This window comes from Polyodon spathula, chromosome 11, assembly GCF_017654505.1.
Source record: "Polyodon spathula isolate WHYD16114869_AA chromosome 11, ASM1765450v1, whole genome shotgun sequence".
Taxonomy (NCBI): Eukaryota; Metazoa; Chordata; class Actinopteri; order Acipenseriformes; family Polyodontidae; genus Polyodon; species Polyodon spathula.
This window is the reverse complement of record NC_054544.1, coordinates 43093313-43120612: the sequence shown is the minus strand read 5'-3', so window position 1 is coordinate 43120612 and position 27300 is coordinate 43093313. Positions and strand designations below refer to the sequence as shown.

Genomic DNA, 27300 nt, shown 5'->3' with positions numbered 1-27300 from the left:
ATTGTTTAAGGTGGAACAGTAGCTATTGTACAAGGTCCTCTTGCCTTTCTACTCTTGAGGCCTGATGCCCTGTTTGAATCTGTGCAAAAATGAAAAAACAAATTGCTATTCCTCTTGTGGAATATCTCCTCTTGTGGAAATGTATATCCCCACAATCTGATACTCCTAATAACTTAGAAATGTTAACTCCAAGTTCCATTACAATTTAAGAAATGGTTTTCTAGATATATGCAAGAACAAGGGTGTGACATATCTACGTATCACTCCATTATATCCTTTACTGGGAAATTAATACAAAATTGAAGGCACCTTGGCACGGACAGAAAACAAGCCTGAGCCCTGACTGCATGACATCCTGCAAAAGTTAAGTTTAGCAAATTGGGCCCAACATTTAAAACAGACCATCATAAATCATAATAAATATGTTCTCTAACTCTGCAGTAAAGAGGAACCCAGAATGCATCAATAAACAAACAAGACGCATGTGTCGTAAGAGTACGTTTATTTCCAATTACTGTCTATAGCCTGTTATTCCTATAACACAAAGTTTCAAAGTGGCGATAGCTTCATTAAAGTTGCAAGAGGAGTTACAATTCAGGGTAAGTGTAACTGAACAGAGATATGTTTAAAGAAATACAGGAAATAAGCATGGTTTACCATCCAAATCCCTACCTAGATTTAAGTCTTTCCACATTTACCTCAATGGATCTTAATCAGTAAACAGCAACAGGCCAGACATTGTTATTATGAAGTTACGAACCAGGCTTACCAAGAGTCTTTTGTTTAAAATAAATCAGATAGATTTGACATTTAGTGCATTAGTCTTGAATGGGATAATGGATTCCATAGCTTACCTTCTTATTATGCTCTTGAAAAATATTGGTCTGCTACTGTTAAGCTGTTGCAGAAAATATCTCAGTGTGTCATTCCTAGTCAGACAATTTTAAACACAAATGTACTGTAGGTCCATAAATTAACATAGCATCCTACTTAGTGGTCTAACAGTAAAAGATTGTAACTGGTTTACAGTAACAACATAACATGAGACTAGGTTATGTGTCACACGCTGCTATTCTACGTGATCCAGCATTCCTTCACTCTGGTGGGTAGATGTTTCAATCCTCTTCCTCTTCCTTCTCACTTAAAAGCCCCTTCAAATAAGAGCGTTTAAATTCCTGAAAGACTATGTCCTCTTCTGATTCACTTTTGGGAGACATGGTTTCGTTACAGAAGAAAGATAAAACAACCAAGGTTTTTAAAGGCATGTGTTTCCCTGTCACGAGTATAACAACATTCTCCCATGTTTTGCTGTTTTTCAGTTGGTCTTGCCCAATTTGTTACTGGCATTTTTTTAAAAGGTAGGAGAACCTGCCTGAACCTTACTCTCCCATTCTTTGCTGCATATAGAAATTATCTATCTGAAGTCAGATATCCTATTTCCTGTAAAACAGGAAGTGAAAAGAGAGAAATAGTGACACAATAGGAGCGTAATAGAACCACTTGAGATGTAGCTTCAGTCATTTCAGGGGGGTGATTAACACCGACCACAGAGAGTGCTGAAGTGATGGGTTTCTGATGTTGAATCATTGGGATCCTTAAGAACTGATCTGACAACATTCTGGCATCAATCAGCTACTAGACACCAGACAAGCATTGGTAGGCATTATGACCTTCTCTTGTTCTTAAGTGTTATTTACTGCAGAAGGGACTTTATTTGAGATTTTATCCAAGCTGAAGTTCCATGGGGGGCACTTCAGCCACTTCTACAGCACAGTATCTCAAATACTATGCTCAGACCCAAGGGGATTCTGCTTGGCTACTCACACCCAATCCAGGTCCAACCTTGATTAGCTGCTGATAGATAAGTTTTGATGCTAAGGTGGTGGGGCTGTGGAAGTGCAGGTTCAAAACCTAACTTGTTTGGCTCTTGTGAATCTGATACATGGGCTTTCCAATAATAAAGACTTACCTTTCTTTCACTGTGCAGGGGAAGCAAGGAAAGGAAACAGAATGATAGTTAACAATGAGTACATACAGCACTCAGCAGAACTGCAGGTATTTCAGTATTTCATTGTACAAATAACAAGACGACATACCAAGCTACAGATATACAAGCAAAACATTTTTAAAAACTTGTAGCAGCCACAACAAAAAAATGCTGCTTTCTATCACCCCGATCAGGTTATGATCTCATGTCTGGTTAAAACTGATTTCATAATCTTGAATACTTAGGGAATATGATGGGTGCAACCTAATATTCTCCTACATCCTCGTAAGTACGGATGGTGATCCCAATGTTTACATCAGTCCAGTACATGCCAAGCTTCCAATCTACTGTAGACAATATTACAGTGTGTCTTTCCATGTCAAGTTTTATGCACTTCAGGTCCAGAAACTAAAACCATCCATTTGGTGAACAATAAAAAGTTCACTTAGTAATTGATACACTAGACACACAACAAGACACCCTATCAGGTACCATGTAACACAAGTCTGTTTTACACAAGATAATTTTACAATGCATTGAGGTGCACTTACATTGCAGAAATACCCAATAAATAGGATCATATTCTGGACATTGTTTTTCAGCTGATTTCACAGACTATCTTATCTAAGATAACATTAGGTAGTGCCAGACTAGTGGTAATCAGGATTAAACAGCTGTTAAACAGTTAATTGTTTCCCAATTATAACCATAGCACACATTCAGAGAGCCTTTGGAAAAGAGAAATCACTCATAACAGCCGGTGCCACCACTACATAGACCCATCTCATGGTTCAACAGGAAGCCATACTATTAACATAAGGGTCAAGGATGACTGTTTAGTGGTATGTGATGGCAGATGAAGAGGCTATCAGGACTGTGGACACCAACAAGGAGATCGGAATTCCCGAGAACAAGAGAAAATCCGACAAAATTTGCACAGGTATTAGTGATAACTCAGAACCATCAAAAAACCCTGTTGCTAACCCTAACCCAAATGACAGGTTCAATCTCTGCTTCTGAAGCATTGCAGTCCAGACCACAATCAGTCAGTACACATGGCTAAACTGAGTAGACAACCACAGGTATATTTCTTCTTTTCTCAACAACCATACAGCACATGAGTTTAATGACCACCTCACCTGCACTGTTGTCTTACCTGTAGGGCTACTAGTTTTGAACCATATTTATTTTGTCCCAAACAGAAACAGTTAAATAGTTACATCATCCTGTGACAAAGTGCCCGCCCCTGTGTATATTTTCTGTTATATGTTGCGTGTGGTGTGTTAAATGTTGGTGTATAGTCATTGGTACACGGGATATAAACGGGTCTGTGTAACACGAGTGTTTAAAATGTATATTTGTATTTAGGCACGAGGATTGCACAGCACTTCATGTGCAAGTAAAATGTAATATGTGAGCACGAGGAATTGCACTTTATTAATTCACGTGCAGTTGTACCGAGACTCCAATTGAATGATTGATTAGCAGTCGAGTCTCGGTACAGCTGCATAAAAGCAAAATGTTTTCACCCACTTGGGGTTGTGTGTTCGGTGAGTGGAGAACGGGATTGGAGACGGAGGTAAAGAGAATAAAACTAATAATAACTTAAAGTAAAAGAAGCTCACCGTGTGTTGTCTGTATAGTCCGTTTTGTTTGTCTGTTTATTTTGGCTACCAGTGCCGTGTCCTGTTTTTTTGTTTGTCTTACAACCGTTTATTTTCTGTCTGTTCTGTTCACTAATTAAATGCTGAGTGAAGCCATTCACTCAGCTCCACCAAAGTCCACCTCTCTCTTGTTATTTATTTCCTGGCTCTGGTCTGACTCCACCCACTCCGGCCGTCTTTGTGACACATCCCTAATCGCAGTTGTGTTCACCTTTTTTTTTAATTCAAAGCTGTAACCGTGTGCTCAGTAACTTAACAGCAGAGTAATGTATAAGGTTGCATGTTGTACTAGATCAGCTAGTGCCTGTCCTCCCTGACACACATGCAAGCCACCAACAATAACAAAGACACCAAAAAACAAACATCACCACAAGCACATGGAGTTACCTAGCTCAGTACTTGAAAATCAGAGCTGACAGAAACTAGCGTTCTCTGAAACGCAGTGCAGCCATGCTCTTAGGCTGACAGACTGTATATCCAGCATTGTGTGACTGCAGTTTCAAAAGTTATAATATGCTTAATAAACAATAGAAATGAAATTAAGCAGAATTCACAGTGATGAAAACTAACTTAAGAAAAATCTTGAATTAGTTTTTGCCTGTCCTACCGTTTAATCGGATGCACTGCCACCTAAAGATGCATTGTCATCTAATTCTGCTTTGTCATCTAATTCTGAATAAAAACAAAACAAAGAAATATGCTCAAACAAAAACTGGGGTTTGTTAAGAACACAGTCAAAAAGTATACCGACTTAAACAAGGCTGTCTGCAATTTGACACACACAAATACATATACTGGGTCCCTGTAGCAGGGGGAGATCTGTGCTGACTCTGCTGGCGTGTTCACAGTGCTGCAGGAAGTGCTCAACAATCGCCTGTGAGTCATGGCAGTGACACGGGGAGGTGGGAAAGTGGATGTGTGGACTTTCCCCCTCTCTGAATGGGTGGGAGGCGAGTCTTTGGGAGATTGTTAGCTCTATAAGTTAATGCTCTGCTGTTTCCTCAGGTCTGCCCTTATAGACGCGCCAAGAGTGCGGAAGCGCTGGTCCAGGACCGAGAACCAGTCGGGAGAGAAAAAGAAATGAAACGTTTCACAGCGAGACAGTGAGGGCAGGGAACCCTTGGGCAGACCCCGGGAAAAAAATAACTAAGCAGGCTAGTTAGCCGGCAGTGTAGGACGGTGATCCGGGTCGCAAGGGTAGCGGCGACTGGGATATAGCTGTCAAGTGCAGCACCTTTTCTTTGTAGTTTTGTTACTGTTTTATTTTCCCTGTTTCTTTGTGCCTTCTGTTTTGAATTATTGTTTCGAAGCACCTGCAAGTGCGCCGGTATTGTGTACCATCGCTTGGTATTCCCGTGGTTCTGTTTACCATCATTGGTAAGCAGACCATGGACCAACAGCGCCCTCTGCGGGCTAAAAGAAAAAGAGCACCCCAAAATAAAACTGGGCTCCTGTGCGGTGTTGCCAAATCCACCTGTCTGTCTCCTGTGTCAGTGAATTACCCACCACCCTTCCACAGTCCCAAACACCAAGAGCAGTCACAAATAAAGTAGACTGGAGCTAGAAATCTGACGCACTTCCATTGGTTATACAAGCCTGATAAGTTCAGTTTTGAGAAACATTGATGTAAATATTTTTTTATTATTATTTTAAAACATGATATCTGTTAAGCCACTTGCACTGGCTTCTTTCCTGTCAGTCAGTTGCTTTCCCTATTGGGGAAATGACCCGGGAAGTGCAAGTATAACAAATTACAATTTCTTTAACCTAAAACATTTTTTGAGCAACCTTGATTAACAAACAAATAAAGTCATTCAGGAATAACACTCAGGCTTGCCTAATGTTCGCCCACCCCTACAGCTGACATAGCTAGCCATATTAAATATAGCAATTCCATCTAGTTATTATTGTACTGATCTCAATGCAAAGCAAAAATAAAACTCTAAATATGGTTATGTTACATCTGTTCATACCTGGCTTTTAAGATTAATTTTCAGTATCCAGTAGCAATGCTACATGTTTATTTATTTATTTATTTATTTTGAAGTAATACACTGTGTTTGGAAAGAAGCAAAGGGATTGTTTCTTGTTTTGAGGTCAGTGTATTTAGTTTATTTCTGTTTCAATTAATATTTGCAGACTTTAAAAAAAAAATGTTAAAGGGAAGCCTGCGCACCTCTATCTTTTTGCACCACCCTGCAGTGCTATTAATCTGTCATGTATACTATGAAAACAATTTTCACAGTTGCCAGTTAGATATAAAGCAAGTTTAATAAACAATGTTCACTTGGGACAGGGATCCTGTAATTGTATTAGGCCCTAAAACCGCAGAATGAGATATTGCTCTTGGCTCCATATCAACCTACCAGCTTCTGGTTTTGGATGCATCAGACGGAAAGGCAGCTCTACTCCGACCTCACTGTAAAGGGAGACTATGATAAGTATGCAGACATGGGCAAAACAAGGCATTAAAGCCATTGGGGCTTGATAAGCCATTGGGGCTTGATTTGAAACAATAAAAACTACATGAAACTTCAAATATATTATTTTCTATATGGTCTATATTTTTCAGATCTTATTACAGATCTTATTACAAGTGTTCTGTATGATCCTCTTTTGCTGTTCCTACTCAGTCATAAATACTAACTCTTCCAGCATTGCTTCTGAAAAGACTCCTCACAGCAGAATGTGGGGAACTGAGGTGCCATCAATGTCACTTTAGCTCCACAATGCGTCACCTCTCAGCTTAAGTCATAACTATTATGCCCAATTTAAGTAATATTTTAATTCGTTTTTTTCTTTCTTCAGAAACAGTTACAAAGGAGGCAGTGGGGCGATGAGGGAGACAGACTGTCAAAACGCTTTGTGAAAGGTGGGCTTGGTCTGTATGGTATTGGTTAGCCAATAGGATTGGCGAAGTGGGTTGAACCACACCCCTAGAATTACAACAAGCCTCCAATTAAATATGAAGTACATAATAGAAAATACATAGAAATTGCTTCTCACCTGGCAGCAATATCGCTCAAAATCCTGTAAAAAATAAAAAACAAGAAATAAAGTTTGAAGAACATACAATTACCTTACAGTTTAAAGCACCAGTTCAAGTTCAACTGACTGTCTTTTAGTAGTGTTTCAATTAAAAATTGATACTACAGGACTTCATTATTCATATTTGTGTTTGTGAATTTTATTTTAATACATGTTCTTGTTGTGCAGAAAAAAAGTAACAAAAAAAAAATGTTATATACTTCTTTCAACAGTTATATAGCCTATGCTGACGTAATGTATAGAAAAGCAGATTTACAAAAATCTCCCCCATATCTTGCATTTACATTTCTATTTAACCTTAGGGACACTTACATTCACGTGCAGGGGCTTATACTGAATAAGAAACCAAGGGATGAATTTAATTCTCACAAAACAGCCTGTAGCTCATGTGTCTGTTTGAGCACCTGAGTACGATACATGTTGCAGGAATAGATCCCAGAGCACTCACCCTCCAACAATGAGCTTGACCACAACCCTGTAGGAGACCAGGATCCCAAGAACCTCCTTTAGGACTCCTTCCTTCACACTGCAGCAATACAAGCCCAGGGGCAAAGAAGGTGGATATTAATCCATCACTCAGAAACAAACAAAACAGCTTCCAGTTGTATAATGATTCAAACTGCTGCCTGGCCTTGTTAGATATCTTTGGTGTGGAGTCACAACTTTAAAAAAGAACAGTCTGTCTGACTTACATGCTGGAAGAAGCCAGGTTGGTATCTTCATGCTTCAGCTTGCCATCCAGAGCCAGGCCTTGACTGTCCCGGTTGTTAGCCAGCAGTGGCAAAAGGGTGTAAGCCTTTTTGAGACTGGCAGAGGCAGCCACCTTATCACTGAAACAAGATAAACGCAAAATACAGACACAATTCTGGTTCAAACATCTCTCTCCCAATCAAAATATTTTAAAGAACTTTGTCAAAGGGATTTGGACAATAGTTGAACTATTTGAAGAAACTAATCTGAAACTTGCTGGTTTTGTATCTCACTGTATTTATAAAGAGCAAGCTGTATCAAACAAAAGATGAATTTACACCCAGCTCTGTACTGCAATTATTAAATAGGGCTTGTTCTGCAATGCGGTAGGCAAAACAAGTCTCATTACTGGGAGGGTACTTACTCACTATCTACCTCAGCCACAGGCTTGGTGTATTTATCATTGGAATACAGCACCACGTTGGCAACCTGCTCAGCTGTCAAGAGAAATAGAGACATGCAGGTAAATCAGGGGCGACAACACAGCACTGCTTTACCGCTGTTCTGATAGTCACAAAATCATTAACTACAGAGTTCTATTCTGCTTCCAAGCGTTTTTTTCCTAACTGGTGTGTATTTTTTTGGGTGGTGAAGGTAAAGAAAACATGGCACCTGTTACAGCCAGGCTATGGGCACCTCAATCCTGACCCGAACACACCTTGCTCTCTTTATTCTTTTCTCAAGCAGAGACTGCCAGCTCTACTGTTCTAGTTTTGTGGTTGTTGGTTTTGTTTTGTGATCTGGACTGGGGCCAGTGTTCAGACCACCAGGTGAAGACTGCTGTAAATGAACTACTGTAATAGCCACAGTACCAGCTAGCCCACTCCAAAGTTATTGAGACCAGTAGGTAGAATTTTCATTATTATTGACAATAAGTCCAAAATTGAATAATTAATCCTCATATTAATTTAAACAACTGAAACATTTGTCTACTTGGCTTCGTTCGTATAAGTAAGTTCTTATGATTAGAACCCAGTCATCAAACCATTATTAACCCTTCTTGACAATGTATCACTTTACAGGGAATACTGTACATAACCATGAAGAAATATTGTAATAACTACCAATGGTTCATGTTCTTACTTGGTTGTTTTGTAATAAGTGTGTAGTTATATATAAATGCTATGGTGTTCCCATGTAATTCAGGTAACAAGGTTATTTACATGTTTGTAGAAAGTAGTTACCATGAAAGAGCAGGGACCCAATGACTGCACTGTAAAAACATGGTTATTCATGTCCTGGAAACTAAAGTGCAACCATGGACTGCAGAAACTATTTGAACCAGAAAAAAATGAATTGTTATAATACTGTATCCATCCATTGTGTGTTAGTCCCTGTGACAAAGAGCGAATGAATCTGAATCAACAATCTCCCTCTCGACCTGTGAAAGAACTGCACAGCAGGAATTACGTGCCCCATACTGAATGGTTTGGCAGTTCATTTCATGGGAGTTGGAAGCCGGCCGTTCAGAAAAGAGACGACGTCACGGTACCAGGAGTCATCGCCCTAGTACGGTGAGCGAAGTTTCATTCGTGAATTGGAGGAGACATGATTGAACTAGCTGTCGGAGGGGGCGGGGCTATGGGTACTTTAGCGGGACGTGATGTCGTGATAGTTTCCTTTTTTGTGGTTGATGGGAGGAAACGAGGACTGTGTTTTGAGAGACGGAGCTAAGTGGGTGTTTTCTGTCACCAGACTGATTGAGCACGGAGCTGGGAGATGCAGCCCTGGGGCCAGCGATTCACTTGAATTTCACTGCAGCCGCACTTAGCCGACACACTGTTGTCATGACTGAAGCTCGCTGTCTCCTACCTGTCACTGTGATGCTTTTCACAGTCTTCGAGGAGTTGTTGGTAATATTCACATGCACATTGATGGGCTCTCCGTGGTAGAAAGTCTTAAAAAACGACATAAATAAGTGAATAAATACATACGTCACTTTGCAAGGGGATGTTGGTACAATCCTGTGTCCGTTTTGTTGTAGCGAACAATAAAAGGCTGGTGTGAACTGGTAGTGGATGTTTTTATCAGGATAAACCAGCTAGTGCTCTTCCAACAGTTTCATCTGCATAATCTTCCCGTGTACTCTTTACACAATTAATAAGGACCACTGGAAGCTAAAATATTTGTGTGCCCGGTGTCCCACACTGCTTAACCTCTCCCCACCTCGTCTCACCCTGCTCACCCCACCTTCTCTCACCTCCCCCAGCTCACCTCCCCAGCTGAGCCCACTCCACCTCACCTCACTCCACTTATCTCACCCCACCCCACGTAACCGCAGCTCACCCCAACCCACCCCACCTTCTTCCAGCTCACCCCACCTCTCCCAACCTCACCTCACCCCACTCACTACACCTCACCCCACCCCATCTTCTGCCAGCTCACCCCAGCTCACCCCCAGCTCACCTCCCCCAGCTCACTCAACCCCATCTCTTCTCCCCCAGCTCACCTTACCCCACCCCACCCTACCTCATCGCAGCTCACCTCACCTCACCCCACCCCACCCCATTGCAGCTCACAATGTCTCTCCCCACCTCACCCCACCCCATCCCACTTCATGTCACCTCACTTCATCTCACCTCATCCTACCTCACCTCAACCTGCTCACCCCACCTCACCCCACTCACCTCCTTTTCAAGACTGGCCTCCAGGAGCAGCGGCTTTTCCGACAACACAAACTCCCGGGTGGTCTCGGCTTGGGGAGGGGGTCCTGATTGCTCTGGGGCGTACTGCAGCTTCCGGATCACCAAGCGCACAGAGCTCCTGCAAGGGGACAGGGACTCACTCTGAGCAGCATGAACACACAGGCACTAGGACGAATCCTGGTTGCTGCTACTGCAACTATTGTGTACCTTGTTGCCAATTTAAATCTAATTCACTGCCTTTTAAAAGAAAGAAACATGTTTTAGTGTGCACATAGCTGATGTCTGCCAGTGAAACACGCATGCCTGGGCTCTACTGAAACTCTGAGTGTAAATGTAGCACTGAGGCACTACAAACAGCAAGATTAACAGCAAGCTATGAGGAACAAGAGCTGATCTGAAGTTCTAGTTGCCTGTCATGCTTCTAAAATGTAGGCTAGATCAGCCAAATCATTTTTATGTTAGTAATTGCCAGTGCCATCTAGTGCACAGCTAATGCATTACCAGAAAAAAAAACAAAGGAAACATAGTCCAAAATAGCAGATCAGTAGCTGTCTCCTACTTCTATTAAGACACTTTGGCCGATATTTTACATATGTAGCATGTGTTATCTATCTATCTATCTATCTATGTGAGTGTGTGTGTGAGTGTGTGTGTGTGTGTATATATATAAGGCTAAAGAACAATGCCCAAACTCTGGGTAACACAAGAAATAGAAAACACAATATTTAAGTAATGAGAATAATTATAGCTGTAATTCAGAACAATTGCAAAAATCATAAAAAGGTATGGGAAAGTGAAATAACATCTCCATGCATTCCTGTTTAGGCACTCATAAGATACATATATTATGGAAATTGTAAAGTATCCCTTTAACGTCTGTGCCAGTGGGCATTTATTCCACAGCATCCCATCACAATCCAGCAGGCACAGCTTCAGACTGATCTGTACAAAACCGGCACACACTTAACTGACACCAGAAATAACAAAACTGAAGCTGGTTTATAAAAAAAAAAAAAAAAAAGAAAAGAAAGCCGTGGATTCTATCTGCTGCTGCCTTACCGTTTCTGGATTTTGTCATCTTGGTTTTCTGCACAGAAGGCCTTCACCTCAAACTCGACTGCACAGAACTGCAGACGGAGACAGAGATCAGCCGTCACATTCAGCCACAGACAGCCAGTCACATTTAAGAAGCTTTTCTGAGCGGTCCTGGGTTATGTTGCTCCAATGCTGAGTTCCCACCATGTTTCTTTGTGTCAGTCTTTACCTGGCTCTCAGCTGCTTGTGACACAGAGACCTTTCAACCGCTGGCCTCACCTACTCTCTCAATATTACAGTATGTAATGGATTGGTCTCAGCCCATTGAATTAAGTAGAGGTAAAGGCAAGTACAGGTCCTATGCTGATGTCAGTATTATTAACTAATCAGCCACTAGGAGGAGATTCAATACATTATCCCCCCACTTAATCAAAACTCTTTCCTTGAGGATAAACACAAGTGCGTGTACACCTGGCTCATGCCACCACTTGCCATTCCCCAGGATTTAGAGAATCACATGTCCCATAAGCCACTATGCATGCTGTAGATTAAATTAATGCAAAGAACACATCAATGTAATTCCCTGTTTGAACTACAGGGGTCAGCATTTTTTCCCCATAGGGCACCACTGTAATTAATTGGCATCTCAGCCCATTGTATTGAAAGGCATGGGTTGGATGCAAACCACAAAACCATATGTTTCAAAGACAAATGTCTTACAATATATTGGAGCAATAGAACCAAGAACCACATAGAGGGATTTTATTCTTGATAAAAACATTTTTAAAAAAGTTATAGAATTGTAAAGAATCAATTTCAATGATATTTGAAGCTGCCTACTCTGAGGAATAGAATCCTGATCAGAGGGCACAGAGTGAAGTTGGCTGCATACAGACAAGAGCAATTACCAAGGTAATACCCACTAATCAGTGTTCTATTAAGATTAGAAACGTTCGTTCATGGAAACTTTGCTGTGGAGCAAATGTGTAGTGATTACAATTGCTAGAAAACCATATTGATCCCATTCCAGATCTCACCCACTACAATGACAGAAGGACAGTGTCCTTCAAAGTACCCAGTTGTGCATTGCCTGTGGAAATTGGAAACTGAACATTTTTTCATCACACATATCAGTTTTATATGCAACCAAAAAGCTCAATGAAAGAAAGACCAATTAGCAACAAGCAATAGTACAACTAATAACAGATTTTATAACAGTAATAATAAGTCAATTTTGAATTAAAAAAATAACACCGTGTCACAGAGACGGCCGAAGTGGGCGGCGTCAGAACCAGGAAAGGTAATGAAATATACAAAACACAGGACGGATGAAATGAAATGATGAAGACGCCTGTTGGCGCCGGTTTATTACAAAATAAAAGGTTTAACAAACACGAAAAACACAGGACACGGCACTCTACGCCAAAATAAATAGACAAACAAAAACAGACTACTACTACTAATTTCCTCCGTCTCCAATCCCGTTCTCCGCTCACCGAACACCCAACAACCAGTATGTGCCAACGTGCATCTATATATACTATTGTGCTGGGATTCAATTACCAATTAATTATTCACTTGAATCCCAGCACGTGAATTAATAAAGTGCAATTCCCCGTGCTCACATATTACTACATTTTACTTGCACGTGAAGTGCTGTGCAATCCTCGTGCCTAAATACACATATACATTTTTAAACACTCGTGTTACACAGACCCGTTTATATCCCGTGTACCAATGTCTATACACCAACATTTAAACACACCACACGCAACACATAACAGATAATATACACAGGGGCGGGCACTTTGTTACATATACCCCCTCCTGTGCAAAGCACACATGGCCTCAATGGCCACCTCCCCCCTTAAAAGCCCAAAAGTCCCGCCCAAAGTCCTTGGCCAGGACCAGAGGCTTCCAGGGGCCCACAGGTCGTAATGCTGTCAGCAGGGTAGCATTCTCCTGCCAGGGTAGTCCTAGCAGCGGAAAGGCTGCTTGGGGTGTGGTCTCCTGACCTTCCCCCTCCTTCGGCGCCGGCAGCTCCCCTTGGTGGGGCTTCAACCACCGTTCTTCCTGCAGGGAAGAAACTGCAGAGGGAGCAGGTCTCCGGACCTCCCCCACGATCTCCGGCAGCGAAACTGCTGCTGGGGTTGGCGGTCTCCAGACCTCCTCCCCCTTCTCCGGCAGCGAAACTGCTGCTGGGGTTGGCTGTCTCCAGACCTCCTCCCCCTTCTCCGGCAGCGAAACTGCTGCTGGGGTTGGCCTCCAGACCTCCTCCCCCTTCTTCGTGGCCGGCAGCTCCCCTTCGTGGGGTTCCGGCCACAGTACTTCCGGCTGTGATGCGGAGCGGCGGGCAACCCCAGGCGATGCAGAGCGGCGGGCAACCCCAGGCGATGCAGAGCGGCGGGCAACCCCAGGCGATGCAGAGCGGCGGGCAACCCCAGGCGATGCAGAGCGGCGGGCAACCCCAGGCGATGCAGAGCGGCGGGCAACCCCAGGCGATGCAGAGCGGCGGGCAACCCCAGGCGATGCAGAGGCATCCTTGGGCGAAGCGAGGCTGGCATCCTTGGGCGAAGCGAGGCTGGCATCCTTGGGCGAAGCGAGGCTGGCATCCTTGGGCGAAGCGAGGCTGGCATCCTTGGGCGAAGCGAGGCTGGCAGTCAGGACAAGCTGGGGTGCGGGTGTTGGCCCTCTTTTCGGCCACTGCAGCCGGGAGGTTCTTCCCCGTGCTTCCCTCAGCAGCCTATGCAAGGGCTGCTGAGGACCGCCAGCATCTAGTCCTGGTCCTTCTGGTGAAGGGAGAGGCAGCTCCTGCTCCTCTCCCCCTGATGGAGGTGGAGGCAGAGGAAGCTCCAGCTCCTCTCCTCGTGATGGTGGGGGAAGTGATACCAGCAGGCATTCACCCTCTGCTGGTGGGGGAAGTGATACCAGCAGGCATTCACCCTCTGCTGGTGGGGGAAGTGATACCAGCAGGCATTCACCCTCTGCTGGTGGGGGAAGTGATACCAGCAGGCATTCACCCTCTGCTGGTGGACAGGGACCCAGCAGGCATTCACCCTCTGCTGGTGGACAGGGACCCAGCAGGCATTCACCCTCTGCTGGTGGACAGGGACCCAGCAGGCATTCACCCTCTGCTGGTGGACAGGGACCCAGCAGGCATTCACCCTCTGCTGGTGGGGGAAGTGATACCAGCAGGCATTCACCCTCTGCTGGTGGGGGAAGTGATACCAGCAGGCATTCACCCTCTGCTGGTGGACAGGGACCCAGCAGGCATTCACCCTCTGCTGGTGGCGGAGGCAGAGGCAGCTCCTGCTGCTCTGCTCCTGCCGGTGGAGGTGGCGGAGGCAGAGGCAGCTCCTGCTGCTCTGCTCCTGCCGGTGGAGGTGGCGGAGGCAGAGGCAGCTCCTGCTGCTCTCTCCCTGCCGGTGGAGGTGGCGGAGGCAGAGGCAGCTCCTGCTGCTCTCCCCCTGCCGGTGGAGGTGGCGGAGGCAGAGGCAGCTCCTGCTGCTCTCCCCCTGCCGGTGGAGGTGGCGGAGGCAGAGGCAGCTCCTGCTGCTCTCCCCCTGCCGGTGGAGGTGGCGGAGGCAGAGGCAGCTCCTGCTGCTCTGCGCCTGCCGGTGGAGGTGGCGGAGGCAGAGGCAGCTCCTGCTGCTCTGCTCCTGCCCATGGAGGTAGGAGCGGCGTGTAGTCTCCTGGTGGTGGAGGTGGGAGCGGTGTGTAGTCTCCCCTTGATACAGGGGACTGGTGCGGCTCTCCCTCCCTTGCAGGAGACTGGTGCGGCTGTGGAGACAGCGGTGGGACCTCTGCCTTCCTCTTCCCCTTTCCCCTTCTCTGCCACCTCCTCACCTTCCTCTCCTGCGGCAGTTCCTCCTCTCCTTCCTGGTAGGGGCAGCGCACCACCGGGTGCCCAAACTCCCCACAGGCAAGGCACCAGCCCTGGTCCTCCAGACCACCGAGGAACTCCTCCAGGTCCTGGCAGCCATCTCTCCAGTCCCAGCCTTCCATGTTTTATTTTTTTTTTGTTGTTGCTGTGGTTTTTTTTTTTTTTTTTTTTTTTTTTGACAAAACACCTCTCCTGGTCTGACGCTTGGAGGCGCTGTTATCCCACGCAGGACACCACGTGTCACAGAGACGGCCGAAGTGGGCGGCGTCAGAACCAGGAAAGGTAATGAAATATACAAAACACAGGACGGATGAAATGAAATGATGAAGACGCCTGTTGGCGCCGGTTTATTACAAAATAAAAGGTTTAACAAACACGAAAAACACAGGACACGGCACTCTACGCCAAAATAAATAGACAAACAAAAACAGACTACTACTACTAATTTCCTCCGTCTCCAATCCCGTTCTCCGCTCACCGAACACCCAACACCCAGTATGTGCCAACGTGCATCTATATATACTATTGTGCTGGGATTCAATTACCAATTAATTATTCACTTGAATCCCAGCACGTGAATTAATAAAGTGCAATTCCCCGTGCTCACATATTACTACATTTTACTTGCACGTGAAGTGCTGTGCAATCCTCGTGCCTAAATACACATATACATTTTTAAACACTCGTGTTACACAGACCCGTTTATATCCCGTGTACCAATGTCTATACACCAACATTTAAACACACCACACGCAACACATAACAGATAATATACACAGGGGCGGGCACTTTGTTACACACCACCATACCAGAAAACATTTCCCACTTAATTCCTCACGCTATCTAAAATCTTCCCCAACCCTCTCATCGTTTTAGTTATTTTCTATTTCTCATTTGTAACTGTCACGTCTTAACGTATGATATTTATTTTCTTCTCTTTTCTTTTCTCATTTATGTGACTAATAGCCTCTATTACCGACTGAGGACTGAGGGCTGAAGCCTGGGGTTTGCCCTTACCTTCCCCACGTCTGTAGGACCTGGCTGAAGACCCACAGAACACGGCAGGTTATCCGGAAACTGAAACACAAAGATAACAGCGTCAACTTAGGACCTCATACGAGGCTGGCTTTAACCCCGTTATATCTGCCCTGTGAACAGACACTCATCCATCAACTGACTTTAACCCTCACAATAGTTACACAAGTACGTGAGTAACACACATCCTCTGCCACGGCTGTAAATTGATGACCATGATGTATATCAACAGTAGGTACAGACAAATGTGGCATTAAGATGGATAGACGTACAGACCCCACCATATATCCCCAACATCTGATATTCTCAATAACATGCTAAATAAGTTTCATGATAATTGGATAAGCGGTTCTCCACATTTATGAAAGAAGTATGACAAACATATGTGCAACCCTCTGCTGTATCTTCATTTACACCACAAAACTAAATTGATATTTCATTATTTTTTCTATTTTTTTTTATCAGATGTTTTCTTGGCTGCGTCCTCAAAACAAGGAACACATTGCATTTAAGAAGGGATTAAGAGTCATTTTGTTTGTGTGCTGTGTTTGAGCTCCTCGCAATGCCTGGCCGTCTCCACTCTGAAGTACCTCAAAGAAGAAGGGGTAGGAGTTGTTCCCCAGTTTCCGTAGCAGGCGCTCCTGCATCTTGGTGTGGGCGTTCCTGTCCTGCAGCGGTGGGTACACCTGCCGGGTCGACACGTAGATATCCCGCCGGTACGCAATCCCCAGCACATCCATGTCGTCACGCCCATAGCGGAAGGTGCAGGAAAGCGTGATGTACACTAGGGGGAGACAGACTCAACTGAGCTCACACAGCAATAGCAGGCAGTGAAAGGAATAATTTTACTGTGACAAATAAATACGTTACCCCTAATAAAAGTTTACCATGAAAGCTTTGCGCAGTTATATTGCAAACCTTCCCCAGGCAACCACAACTATAAAAATGTTTACAGTAGTTTATAACAAGAACAAAACAATAGTGTACACACACAAATTTTTTTTTTCTTTTTCACGAACCATTTGAGAAAGCTGAGGGTATGGAATGGGTTACCTAGTGGTGTTGGTGATGTTAAATCACGAAGATCCTTTAAGACCCAACGTGATAAACTTTTCAGATCAATCAGCTGCTAGGAACCGGATGAGTATAGATGGACCGCATGGCCTCCTCTTATTTGTAAATGTTCTTATGCTCTTAAAGAACTGTAACAGCAGTATCAGTGAAATGTGCTACTATAATGAGCTCCCAGTGTTATTCTGTGTTACATTTTGAGAATAGCACCAAATGAAATATTTCTAAATCTCTAGGAACGCTTGCCTTTCTTTCCTTTTGCAAGCTCGGGGTCCACCAAGACAACGCCATCTAGGTGTGAAAGAGATTAGTTTATACAGGTGGTACTGGTAAAGACAACATTTCAGAGAAGAAAAATGAATTGTGGGTGGTATAAAAAAGAGAAAAGGTATTCGTTGCAGAGACAGAGAGAGAGAGAGAGAGAGAGAGAGAGAGAGAGAGAGAGAGAGAGAGAGAGAGAGAATTGAAATTTGTGATAGGGAGTTGCTACTTCTTGTGATCCACAAAAATAACTCCCACTGTTGAGGTTACAATGGGACTTCCGTTTGCTTCAGTTCCACTGTTGTCAGGATGCTGTGAAGGTCAGTTTTGTTCATCATCATAGCAAGGGCTTGTGGGGTTCTAGGTCAATAATCTCTCAAAGCTGCAGCAGCATTGCTGCTGTTGGCAAAATAAAGGCTTAATTCCAAGGTCATCATATTGTCTGTGCAGGACACCATAATCTGAACGTGCTCTAGAGCTGCCTTTCATATAACGCAGTTGCCAGTATTTGCAGCTTTATGTCTCTTTGGGAAGTTGTGATGTGGATCACATCATGTGGAAACTACTGACTAAATCTCAGGGCGCTGTGACTAAAACCACTTCTACTGTCTCTCTTAGTGCCCAAGTAAATGTGTTACTAGTGAAAGATAAGTATTGAAATATTCAAACAAACACTGCTTCAAATATATTAGGTGGCGAAAATTGCATATTCATATTTATTAGTAGAACAGAATTTATATTAAAAAAAAATATGCAAAGAAAATTAGTATAAATTACATCTCAAGTAATTAATACATTCTACTGTGCAGATAAGTCCCTTTTTATTAATAACTAAATTGATTGGGTACCTTATTAATTCATTCATTTATTTTAACTTGAGAGATATATTGTTTACTTTAATATGGTACTTTTTATAATTTGTTTTACAGTGAATTCTAAATAATAAATGGATCCAAATTTTTAAGAATATTCATTCATTAAAAACCCTAGTTTGTCTTATATATATTTACCAATCTGATAATACACCTACACAGACAGACAGACAGACAAACAGACAGAGATATCGTATCGACTCTCACTTACCCACGGGGTCCACATAATCTACATGATCCACAAAGTCTCTCTTCCCCATATAAACCCCGACCTGTGAGCAGAAGGATATATCAGCAGATGCATTTGAACCCTTCACACTGATGACATACTGCTCCACCTGTTACTGGTATATTTTCCAAAAGTCAAAGGAGTACCAACCAACGGCATTTTTTTAGTGTTAGAAGCACTACAACTTTGCCCCTTTTTTTTTGGTGCTTGTTGGGTGTATGCTTATATATATATATAGTTGTGTCAGTGCCTCAGAGTTTCATGCATTTCAATGAGGATTTTTTTCCATTTATCTACACACCATACTGCACACTGTTAAGGGGAAAAAAGTTTTTAATGAGAAAAAATATATATTTAAAAATACAAAACTGAAAGATCATAATTGGATAAGTCTCCACCCCCCTGAGTTAATACTTGGTGGAAGCACCTTTGGCAGCAATTACAGCTGTGAGTCTGTTGGGATAGGTCTCTATCAACTTTGCAAACCTAGATTTGTGCAATATTTGACCATTCTTCTTTACAAAACTGTTCAAGCTCTGTCAAGTTCATTGGGGAGCGTTGATGGACAGCAATCTTCAAGTCATGCCACAAATTTTCGATTGAATTTAGGTCGGGGCTCTGACTGGGCCACTCAAGGACATTTACCTTTTTGTTCCTTAGCCACTCCAGTGTAGCTTTGGCTGTGTACTTTGAGCCGTTGTCATGCTGAAAGGTGAACTTCCGTCCCAGTTGCAGCTTTCTTACAGAGGGGTTTTCCTCAAGGACTTCTTTGTACTTTGCTCCATTCATTTTCCCTTCTATCCTGACAAGTGCCCAGTCCCTGCCGATAAGAAACATCGCCATAACATGATGCTGCCAGCACCATGCTTCACAGTAGGGATGGTGTTCTTTGGGTGATGTGCTGTGTTGGGTTTGCACCAAATATAACGCTTTGCATTTAGGCCAAAATTTCCATTTTAGTTTCGTCAGAACCCAAAAATTTTTGCCACACGGCTACAGAATCTGTGAAGAGTGTTTTTTGCATACTTCAAACGGGATTCAAGGTGGGCTTTCTTGAGTTATGGCTTCCTTCTTGCCACCCTACCATACAGGCCAGATTTTTGGCATGCTTGGGATATTGTTGTCACATGCACACTTTGACCAGTCTGTAGCTCTTGCAAAGTTGCCATTGGCCTCTTGGTAGCCTCTCTGATCAGTCTCCTTCTTGCTCAGTCATCCAGTTTGGAGGGAATGCCTGATCTAGGCAGGGTCTTGGTGGTGCCATACACCTTCCTCTTCTTAATAATCGTCTTGACTGCTCCAAGGGATATTCAAGGCCTTGGATATTTTTTTTATACCCATCCCCTGATCTGTACCTTTCGACAACTTTATCCCAGAGTTCTTTTGAAAGCGCTTTGGTGCTCATGGTTGAGTCTTTGCTTTGAAATGCACTACCCAACAGAGGGAACCTACAGGAACTGCTGAATTTATCCTGAAATCATGTGAACACCGGTGGAGCCCATTTAACTTGGTGTGTGATTTTGAAGGCGATTGGTTACGACTGAGATCATTTAGGATTGCTATTACAAGGGAGGTGGACGCTTATCCAACCAAGCTATTTCAGCTTTTATTTTTAATTCATTTTCTACAAATTTCTATATTTTTTTTTTACTTGGAAGTTGTGGGGTAGGATGTGTAGATGAAAAAAAAAATAAAACAATTTTAATGCATTTTAATTCCAGGCTATAAGGCAACAAAAGGTGAAAATTTTGAAAGGGGTTGTATACTTTCTATAGGCACTGTATATTAGTTGGTACAACACTCTAGATGAAAAAAGTTTTAATGTTTCTTCTCTGTATTGTAACTTCCTCTGCGGGACATGGCTTGTTTGCTGTCATGCCACTGCAGTCAAACTGAGCTACAGCACAGGAAGTGATGTCATACTGTACCCTCTACAGTGTTACCTCTATTACTTCTATAGTGTTATCTTTGAAATATCTGCATATTGCAATGGAAGACCAAAATATCTTCCACTAAATAACAAGGGGCCAGTGAAAATATCCATAGAACTTCAGCTCAGCTGAATGCAAAGACTCAAATGGAGGCTTCATGAGTGCATCATGCACCAGATAAGACTCCAGCTACCTATGGTGTTCATCAAAGCATTAATGTTGATGAAAAAGGTACAACCCCTCTTATCAGAGCTTCAAAGTGGACTTATTTCTAGAAAATGGTTTTGATTGGCTAGTGTCCATAAAGAGAAGTGGCAAATTAAATAGCAGTGTATTTAGAAGACAATTAGAAGTGTAATTTAGAACATTGTTTGTGAATTAGTTATAGTTTTTGATGCTTTTAAATGTTGCAAATGAAATTGCTTCTTACTCTTTTTGTAAGAAGGGTAGCAACAAATAGTCGACCTTCAGCTGGTAATTGCACGTCACGTGACAGTTGCAATTCATTATCATATATATTTTAAACATTATAATACAATAAAAAATCAAGCAGTTTTAAAATATAGTGCACAAACAGCAAAGTGTAATGTAACATTCATAAATTGAGCACCAGACATTATCAAATACATGATTTATACATATCGTCTTTAAAGAGGCACCTACTCAACCTACACGAATATATTTACCTTCAATATTTGGCTCTGTCAAATTAGTGGTCCTTCTACCCATATTTTGTAATAAAGGGCATATGTGTCCCATAAACAAAAATGACGCTAACTTTCTTATTTTTGGAAGCAGGGTTTAAGATTTAACAGGGTTTAGCAGGTTGGATCTGGTCATCCAAATGGTCAGTTACCTTGTGATACTTGAATCCCTCTCAAATGTATTTTAAGAAGAAACCATTTAAACAACCACTAGGTTCCATTGATCCAAATACCACCCTTGTTTAAATCACTAAGAAGGGGAGAAACCCACGTACAGTGTGTGGGAGCCACTTCGCTGGTTACGTTAGCAAGAGAGGTGAAGTGAAACCCTGACTCCTTCGCTGGTTACGTTAGTAAGAGAGGTGAAGTGAAACCCTGACTCCTTCACTGGTTACATTAGTAAGAGAGGTGAAGTGAAACCCTGACTCCTTCACTGGTTACATTAGTAAGAGAGGTGAAGTGAAACCCTGACTCCTTCACTGGTTACATTAGTAACAGAGGTGAAGTGAAACCCTGACTCCTTCACTGGTTACGTTAGTAAGAGAGGTGAAGTGAAACCCTGACTCCTTCACTGGTTACGTTAGTAAGAGAGGTGAAGTGAAACCCTGACTCCTTCACTGGTTACATTAGTAAAAGAGGTGAAGTGAAACCCTGACTCCTTCACTGGTTACGTTAGTAAGAGAGGTGAAGTGAAACCCTGACTCCTTCACTGGTTACATTAGTAAAAGAGGTGAAGTGAAACCCTGACTCCTTCACTGGTTACGTTAGTAAGAGAGGTGAAGTGAAACCCTGACTCCTTCACTGGTTACATTAGTAAAAGAGGTGAAGTGAAACCCTGACTCCTTCACTGGTTACGTTAGTAAGAGAGGTGAAGTGAAACCCTGACTCCTTCACTGGTTACGTTAGTAAGAGAGGTGAAGTGAAACCCTGACTCCTTCACTGGTTACGTTAGTAAGAGAGGTGAAGTGAAACCCTGACTCCTTCACTGGTTACGTTAGTAAGAGAGGTGAAGTGAAACCCTGACTCCTTCACTGGTTACGTTAGTAAGAGAGGTGAAGTGAAACCCTGACTCCTTCACTGGTTACGTTAGTAAGAGAGGTGAAGTGAAACCCTGACTCCTTCACTGGTTACGTTAGTAAGAGAGGTGAAGTGAAACCCTGACTCCTTCACTGGTTACGTTAGTAAGAGAGGTGAAGTGAAACCCTGACTCCTTCGCTGGTTACGTTGGTAAGAGAGGTGAAGTGAAACCCTGACTCCTTCGCTGGTTACGTTGGTAAGAGAGGTGAAGTGAAACCCTGACTCCTTCGCTGGTTACGTTGGTAAGAGAGGTGAAGTGAAACCCTGACTCCTTCGCTGGTTACGTTAGTAAGAGAGGTGAAGTGAAACCCTGACTCCTTCGCTGGTTACGTTAGTAAGAGAGGTGAAGTGAAACCCTGACTCCTTCGCTGGTTACGTTAGTAAGAGAGGTGAAGTGAAACCCTGACTCCTTCGCTGGTTACGTTAGTAAGAGAGGTGAAGTGAAACCCTGACTCCTTCGCTGGTTACGTTAGTAAGAGAGGTGAAGTGAAACCCTGACTCCTTCACTGGTTACGTTAGTAAGAGAGGTGAAGTGAAACCCTGACTCCTTCACTGGTTACGTTAGTAAGAGAGGTGAAGTGAAACCCTGACTCCTTCACTGGTTACGTTAGTAAGAGAGGTGAAGTGAAACCCTGACTCCTTCACTGGTTACGTTAGTAAAAGAGGTGAAGTGAAACCCTGACTCCTTCACTGGTTACGTTAGTAAGAGAGGTGAAGTGAAACCCTGACTCCTTCACTGGTTACGTTAGTAAGAGAGGTGAAGTGAAACCCTGACTCCTTCGCTGGTTACGTTAGTAAGAGAGGTGAAGTGAAACCCTGACTCCTTCGCTGGTTACGTTAGTAAGAGAGGTGAAGTGAAACCCTGACTCCTTCGCTGGTTACGTTAGTAAGAGAGGTGAAGTGAAACCCTGACTCCTTCACTGGTTACGTTAGTAAGAGAGGTGAAGTGAAACCCTGACTCCTTCACTGGTTACGTTAGTAAGAGAGGTGAAGTGAAACCCTGACTCCTTCACTGGTTACGTTAGTAAGAGAGGTGAAGTGAAACCCTGACTCCTTCACTGGTTACGTTAGTAAGAGAGGTGAAGTGAAACCCTGACTCCTTCACTGGTTACGTTAGTAAGAGAGGTGAAGTGAAACCCTGACTCCTTCACTGGTTACATTAGTAAAAGAGGTGAAGTGAAACCCTGACTCCTTCACTGGTTACGTTAGTAAGAGAGGTGAAGTGAAACCCTGACTCCTTCACTGGTTACGTTAGTAAGAGAGGTGAAGTGAAACCCTGACTCCTTCACTGGTTACGTTAGTAAGAGAGGTGAAGTGAAACCCTGACTCCTTCACTGGTTACGTTAGTAAGAAAGGTGAAGTGAAACCCTGACTCCTTCACTGGTTACATTAGTAAAAGAGGTGAAGTGAAACCCTGACTCTTTCACTGGTTACATTAGTAAGAGAGGTGAAGTGAAACCCTGACTCCTTCACTGGTTACGTTAGTAAGAGAGGTGAAGTGAAACCCTGACTCCTTCACTGGTTACGTTAGTAAGAGAGGTGAAGTGAAACCCTGACTCCTTCACTGGTTACGTTAGTAAGAGAGGTGAAGTGAAACCCTGACTCCTTCACTGGTTACGTTAGTAAGAGAGGTGAAGTGAAACCCTGACTCCTTCGCTGGTTACGTTAGTAAGAGAGGTGAAGTGAAACCCTGACTCCTTCACTGGTTACGTTAGTAAGAGAGGTGAAGTGAAACCCTGACTCCTTCGCTGGTTACGTTAGTAAGAGAGGTGAAGTGAAACCCTGACTCCTTCACTGGTTACGTTAGTAAGAGAGGTGAAGTGAAAGTGGATCCAGTGGAATATTTCCAGGTAGGAAACCACAACATGTGAGAATGACCTTGTATTAGATTTGGCTTTGGATTTAGAGAGAGTTAATAATTGCTGCTCAACACTTCTTAAAGCATAATTAAAAGTCACTCCACAGTTTCTTCTACGGGCTGGAGATACACTTACACTCTTGTGAACCAAGACTTTATGAAATTCTTAATTTACAGTTTTTTAATGGTGTCATACATTGCAACAGAATTTTTTAATCCAGTGAATTACTCTCTTTCAGCTTCAGTTAAGAACAGATGAACCGGAAAGAATAGACATCAGTTACTAATAAACAAGTTTTCAATTCTACAGGTTTTGTAGGTTTTAAGTACTTTTTTCTTATATGTAGGGCTTCTGTTTTTCTGTATTCTTTGTTTTATTTTCAGGCTTTTTGTAGGTAGCCAACATTTTATTGGGGTTTTGTTTTTTCCCCCCACTGTCTGAAAAGTGAACTGATGGGTTCTGGAAATGTTAATGTGATTTTGATGTGTTGAAGCATTCTGTAAACCGCTCACATTAAATAGCAGAACTGATGGGAATCCCGGTGTGTGTTTTACCAGCGTGTTCTGGTGTTCTTTCGGGGAGTTTCATCAATGTCAATCGATTAAAACCTTTGAAACCCACCCACTAATCAATACCTTTAAAGGTATTGCAAATATACCTCTCATCGTTAAATAGTGCTGTCTCTCCCATCCTTTGGAACTGGATAAAGGGTTACTGTGACATGTGTAACACAGGGCTGTACAGGTAATAGCGCTGAAGAGTTTATCTACCATGTAAATTCAAACAGAGCAGTGTGTATTAGAGTGAGGAACATACCACTACAAACAGCAACCCACTAATGTAAAGCCAGCCCACACAGGTACAGTAGGATAGGGTTATACCAGATCTAAGTCAGTGTCCCCTGATCTTGCATGTCATCATAGTATTGCTTGAGCTGTCTCCACACAGACATCAGTAAAGTAATTCTCAGCAAAACCAGCCTTAATCCAATTTACTGCTGCAGGACTGTAATATACTTACACATCACCAAACAAAGTTACATTTTAATACTAAGCTGATAAAACAGAGAACACACATGTCGGTGTTACAACACTTTAAATAAACAACTCAATATGTTCATTGTAGAGGCAAATTCTACACTATTGGAAGAGGAAAAAACACACTTCTGGAACCAATCAGCTAATACAATTTAATGATCAGTAACATGGAATCGCTTTAAAAAAAAAAAAAAGTAGAACTTAATTGAAGACCAACTGTTTCTTGTTAGGTCTGTCTCACACTAACATTTGTTTCCTCATACAAAGAACCAATGTTCTTTATTAATGTCTAAAACCCAACACACACATTGGGATACAACAGTAAACAAAATGGCTTGAGCATCTTCACTCAGCTTCTCTGGAAAGTTCATAATTGAACCACTAATTTTTGTTTTATTAATAATGTTGAACAATGTGACATCATATTTCAAGAAAACTACATGGTGCCATCATAAATGAAAAAAACTACTGTTATATAGTCACTTGAGAAAAGTATATTACATGTATGAAGCACTTTTAATAGACTACAGTAAAACAGTGATTCTCCAAACACCTCTGTTATCCCTTGGTAACAGTCCCTTGGTAACTGGCTTTGTTGTGGGCTTAACTCTTCTGCCTGCTGTCATAGAGAATGCCCTAACCAGCCCTAAATCTCTGATATCTAAAGAACGGTACAAGTTATATACAGTAAGTTTACCACATCAATGATATGGTGCATTGATCTAGTAAACTGATTTTCTGATCACTCTGTATTTAAAAATAAAAGGGTTACAATATATTTTTGTGATATAAACAATTTCACAGTTCAATTACCCCCTGGTCCCAATTGTTTTGCATAATAGAAGTTTTGCTGTCTGTAACAATATTATAAAAACATTTCAACAGACATTGAAAAAGACCTCTAGTCGAACGTTATTTAAGCCCTACTACATATAGCCCCAAACTTAAATTAATACCTATGTATATATATATATATATATACTATATATGCATATATATATATATATATATATATATATATATATATATATATATATATATATATATATATGATGTAGTGACTAATTGTAACAAGTACCAAAAATATCAGGTTCCAAAGGAAACTTTGGACAAGACAATAATATCTGATGTCACGTTGCAAACGTTAACGTTACGACAAAATGTTTTTTCGACCAGTTTTATAAGTCACGATTGTAGGAACTCAGGTCAAAGTCATGTAGGAACATAAACAGACCAAACTTTGGTTTTACGTTGTCCGGTTTAAACCAAAATCAGCAATAGACCACAGAGGGTACTGGAGTGGGAGATGGAAATGGGGAGTCAGGGTACTTGAGGACCAAAAAACAAAAATCAAAAAATGATAGTACAGCCAGAATGCCAGCACAATTTCCAATGATAGGACATACTGCTTTTCTAGCGTCCTAGTAAAGGTTGTCAACCAGGTTAATTCTTCTGAAGACGGCACTAGTCAAACCTTGGTCTTCTTGTCTTACTTTCTTATAGTTTATCTTAGGATTCTTATTGAGCTTTTTAAAGCTCAACCCTCTACCTTACCCCTCAGACCCACTAAGAAGCCACTTCACTTACCGACTTGTCGCGGGAGATTTTCTTGAAGATGACATGCTTTGGGGAGCTCATTGTTCTGTGTATTCAGATGGTGTCTGTGCTGGTCTGTGCGACCTGAAAGCACTGGTTTCTGACTGTGCCTGCCGAACTAAAAAAGAGAAGGAAAACTGGCTATCAGTACATGATTAAACAACCTTTCACCAAGGCACTCAGCTAGTCCACAAAACCCTTCCCCAACTTTAAACAAATTGTATCCATTACTCTGAACCGTCCAGCTACCCAACACTGTCAGCACAATTTAATAACAAGCTCCATAACATTCTCAGCTTTCCAGCACGGTCATTCTGTACCTTAATAATGAGCTCAATAAAGAACACTAAAACACTCATCCCTCTAGCAGCAATGAGCAAATAAACACATCCTGTGCTTCAGATCCAATGTAAATACACCACTGAGCCAATGAAACAGTTAAAGGGAGAGTGAGGTTGTCCTAGAACATCTAGACAATATCCCTGTAGATTCCTGGCTCACCTCACAGATACAAAGAGATATGAACTGAGAGCCTTCTTTCTGCAGCAGACAGGTGTGTAGGTGCGTGAGTGTGTCTGTTCCCGAGCACCAGCTCTACAATTTGTACCCTGGCTGA

At 42.5% G+C, this 27300-nt stretch overlaps 1 protein-coding gene across 2 annotated transcripts; it reads right to left on the bottom strand.

Moving 5' to 3' along the window:
* Nucleotides 1-485: 485 nt before the first annotated feature.
* On the bottom strand, nucleotides 486-27300 carry LOC121322743 (S-arrestin-like). 2 transcript variants are annotated; one of them, XM_041263003.1, is made up of 17 exons: nucleotides 27186-27300; nucleotides 26676-26802; nucleotides 18463-18523; nucleotides 17365-17409; nucleotides 16638-16831; nucleotides 16030-16089; nucleotides 11154-11221; nucleotides 10077-10212; nucleotides 9262-9346; nucleotides 7814-7886; nucleotides 7392-7529; nucleotides 7148-7225; nucleotides 6658-6681; nucleotides 6018-6070; nucleotides 4259-4323; nucleotides 1970-1979; nucleotides 1126-1203 (listed from the first exon to the last, which is right to left on the bottom strand). In XM_041263003.1, the coding sequence occupies exons 2-15, from the start codon at nucleotides 26724-26726 to the stop codon at nucleotides 4262-4264; spliced, it is 1128 nt and encodes a 375-aa protein (XP_041118937.1). In that variant the 5' UTR covers nucleotides 26727-26802; nucleotides 27186-27300; the 3' UTR covers nucleotides 1126-1203; nucleotides 1970-1979; nucleotides 4259-4261. The 2 variants fall into 2 exon arrangements, with proteins under 2 accessions (XP_041118936.1, XP_041118937.1); XM_041263002.1 differs by lacking the exon at nucleotides 4259-4323 and having other exon boundaries at nucleotides 486-1203.

What these genes read in the sequence shown, in the direction of transcription:
- LOC121322743 (XM_041263002.1), bottom strand. Translation starts at nt 26,726, where the DNA reads ATGAGCTCCCCAAAGCATGTCATCTTCAAGAAAATCTCCCGCGACAAG. An exon ending in GATGACAAAATCCAGAAACG is followed by an intron (nt 10,213 to 11,153) that starts GTAAGGCAGCAG and finishes GTCCCCTTGCAG; the next exon opens with GAGCTCTGTGCGCTTGGTGA. An exon ending in GTGGCTGAGGTAGATAGTGA is followed by an intron (nt 7,530 to 7,813) that starts GTAAGTACCCTC and finishes ATCTTGTTTCAG; the next exon opens with TGATAAGGTGGCTGCCTCTG.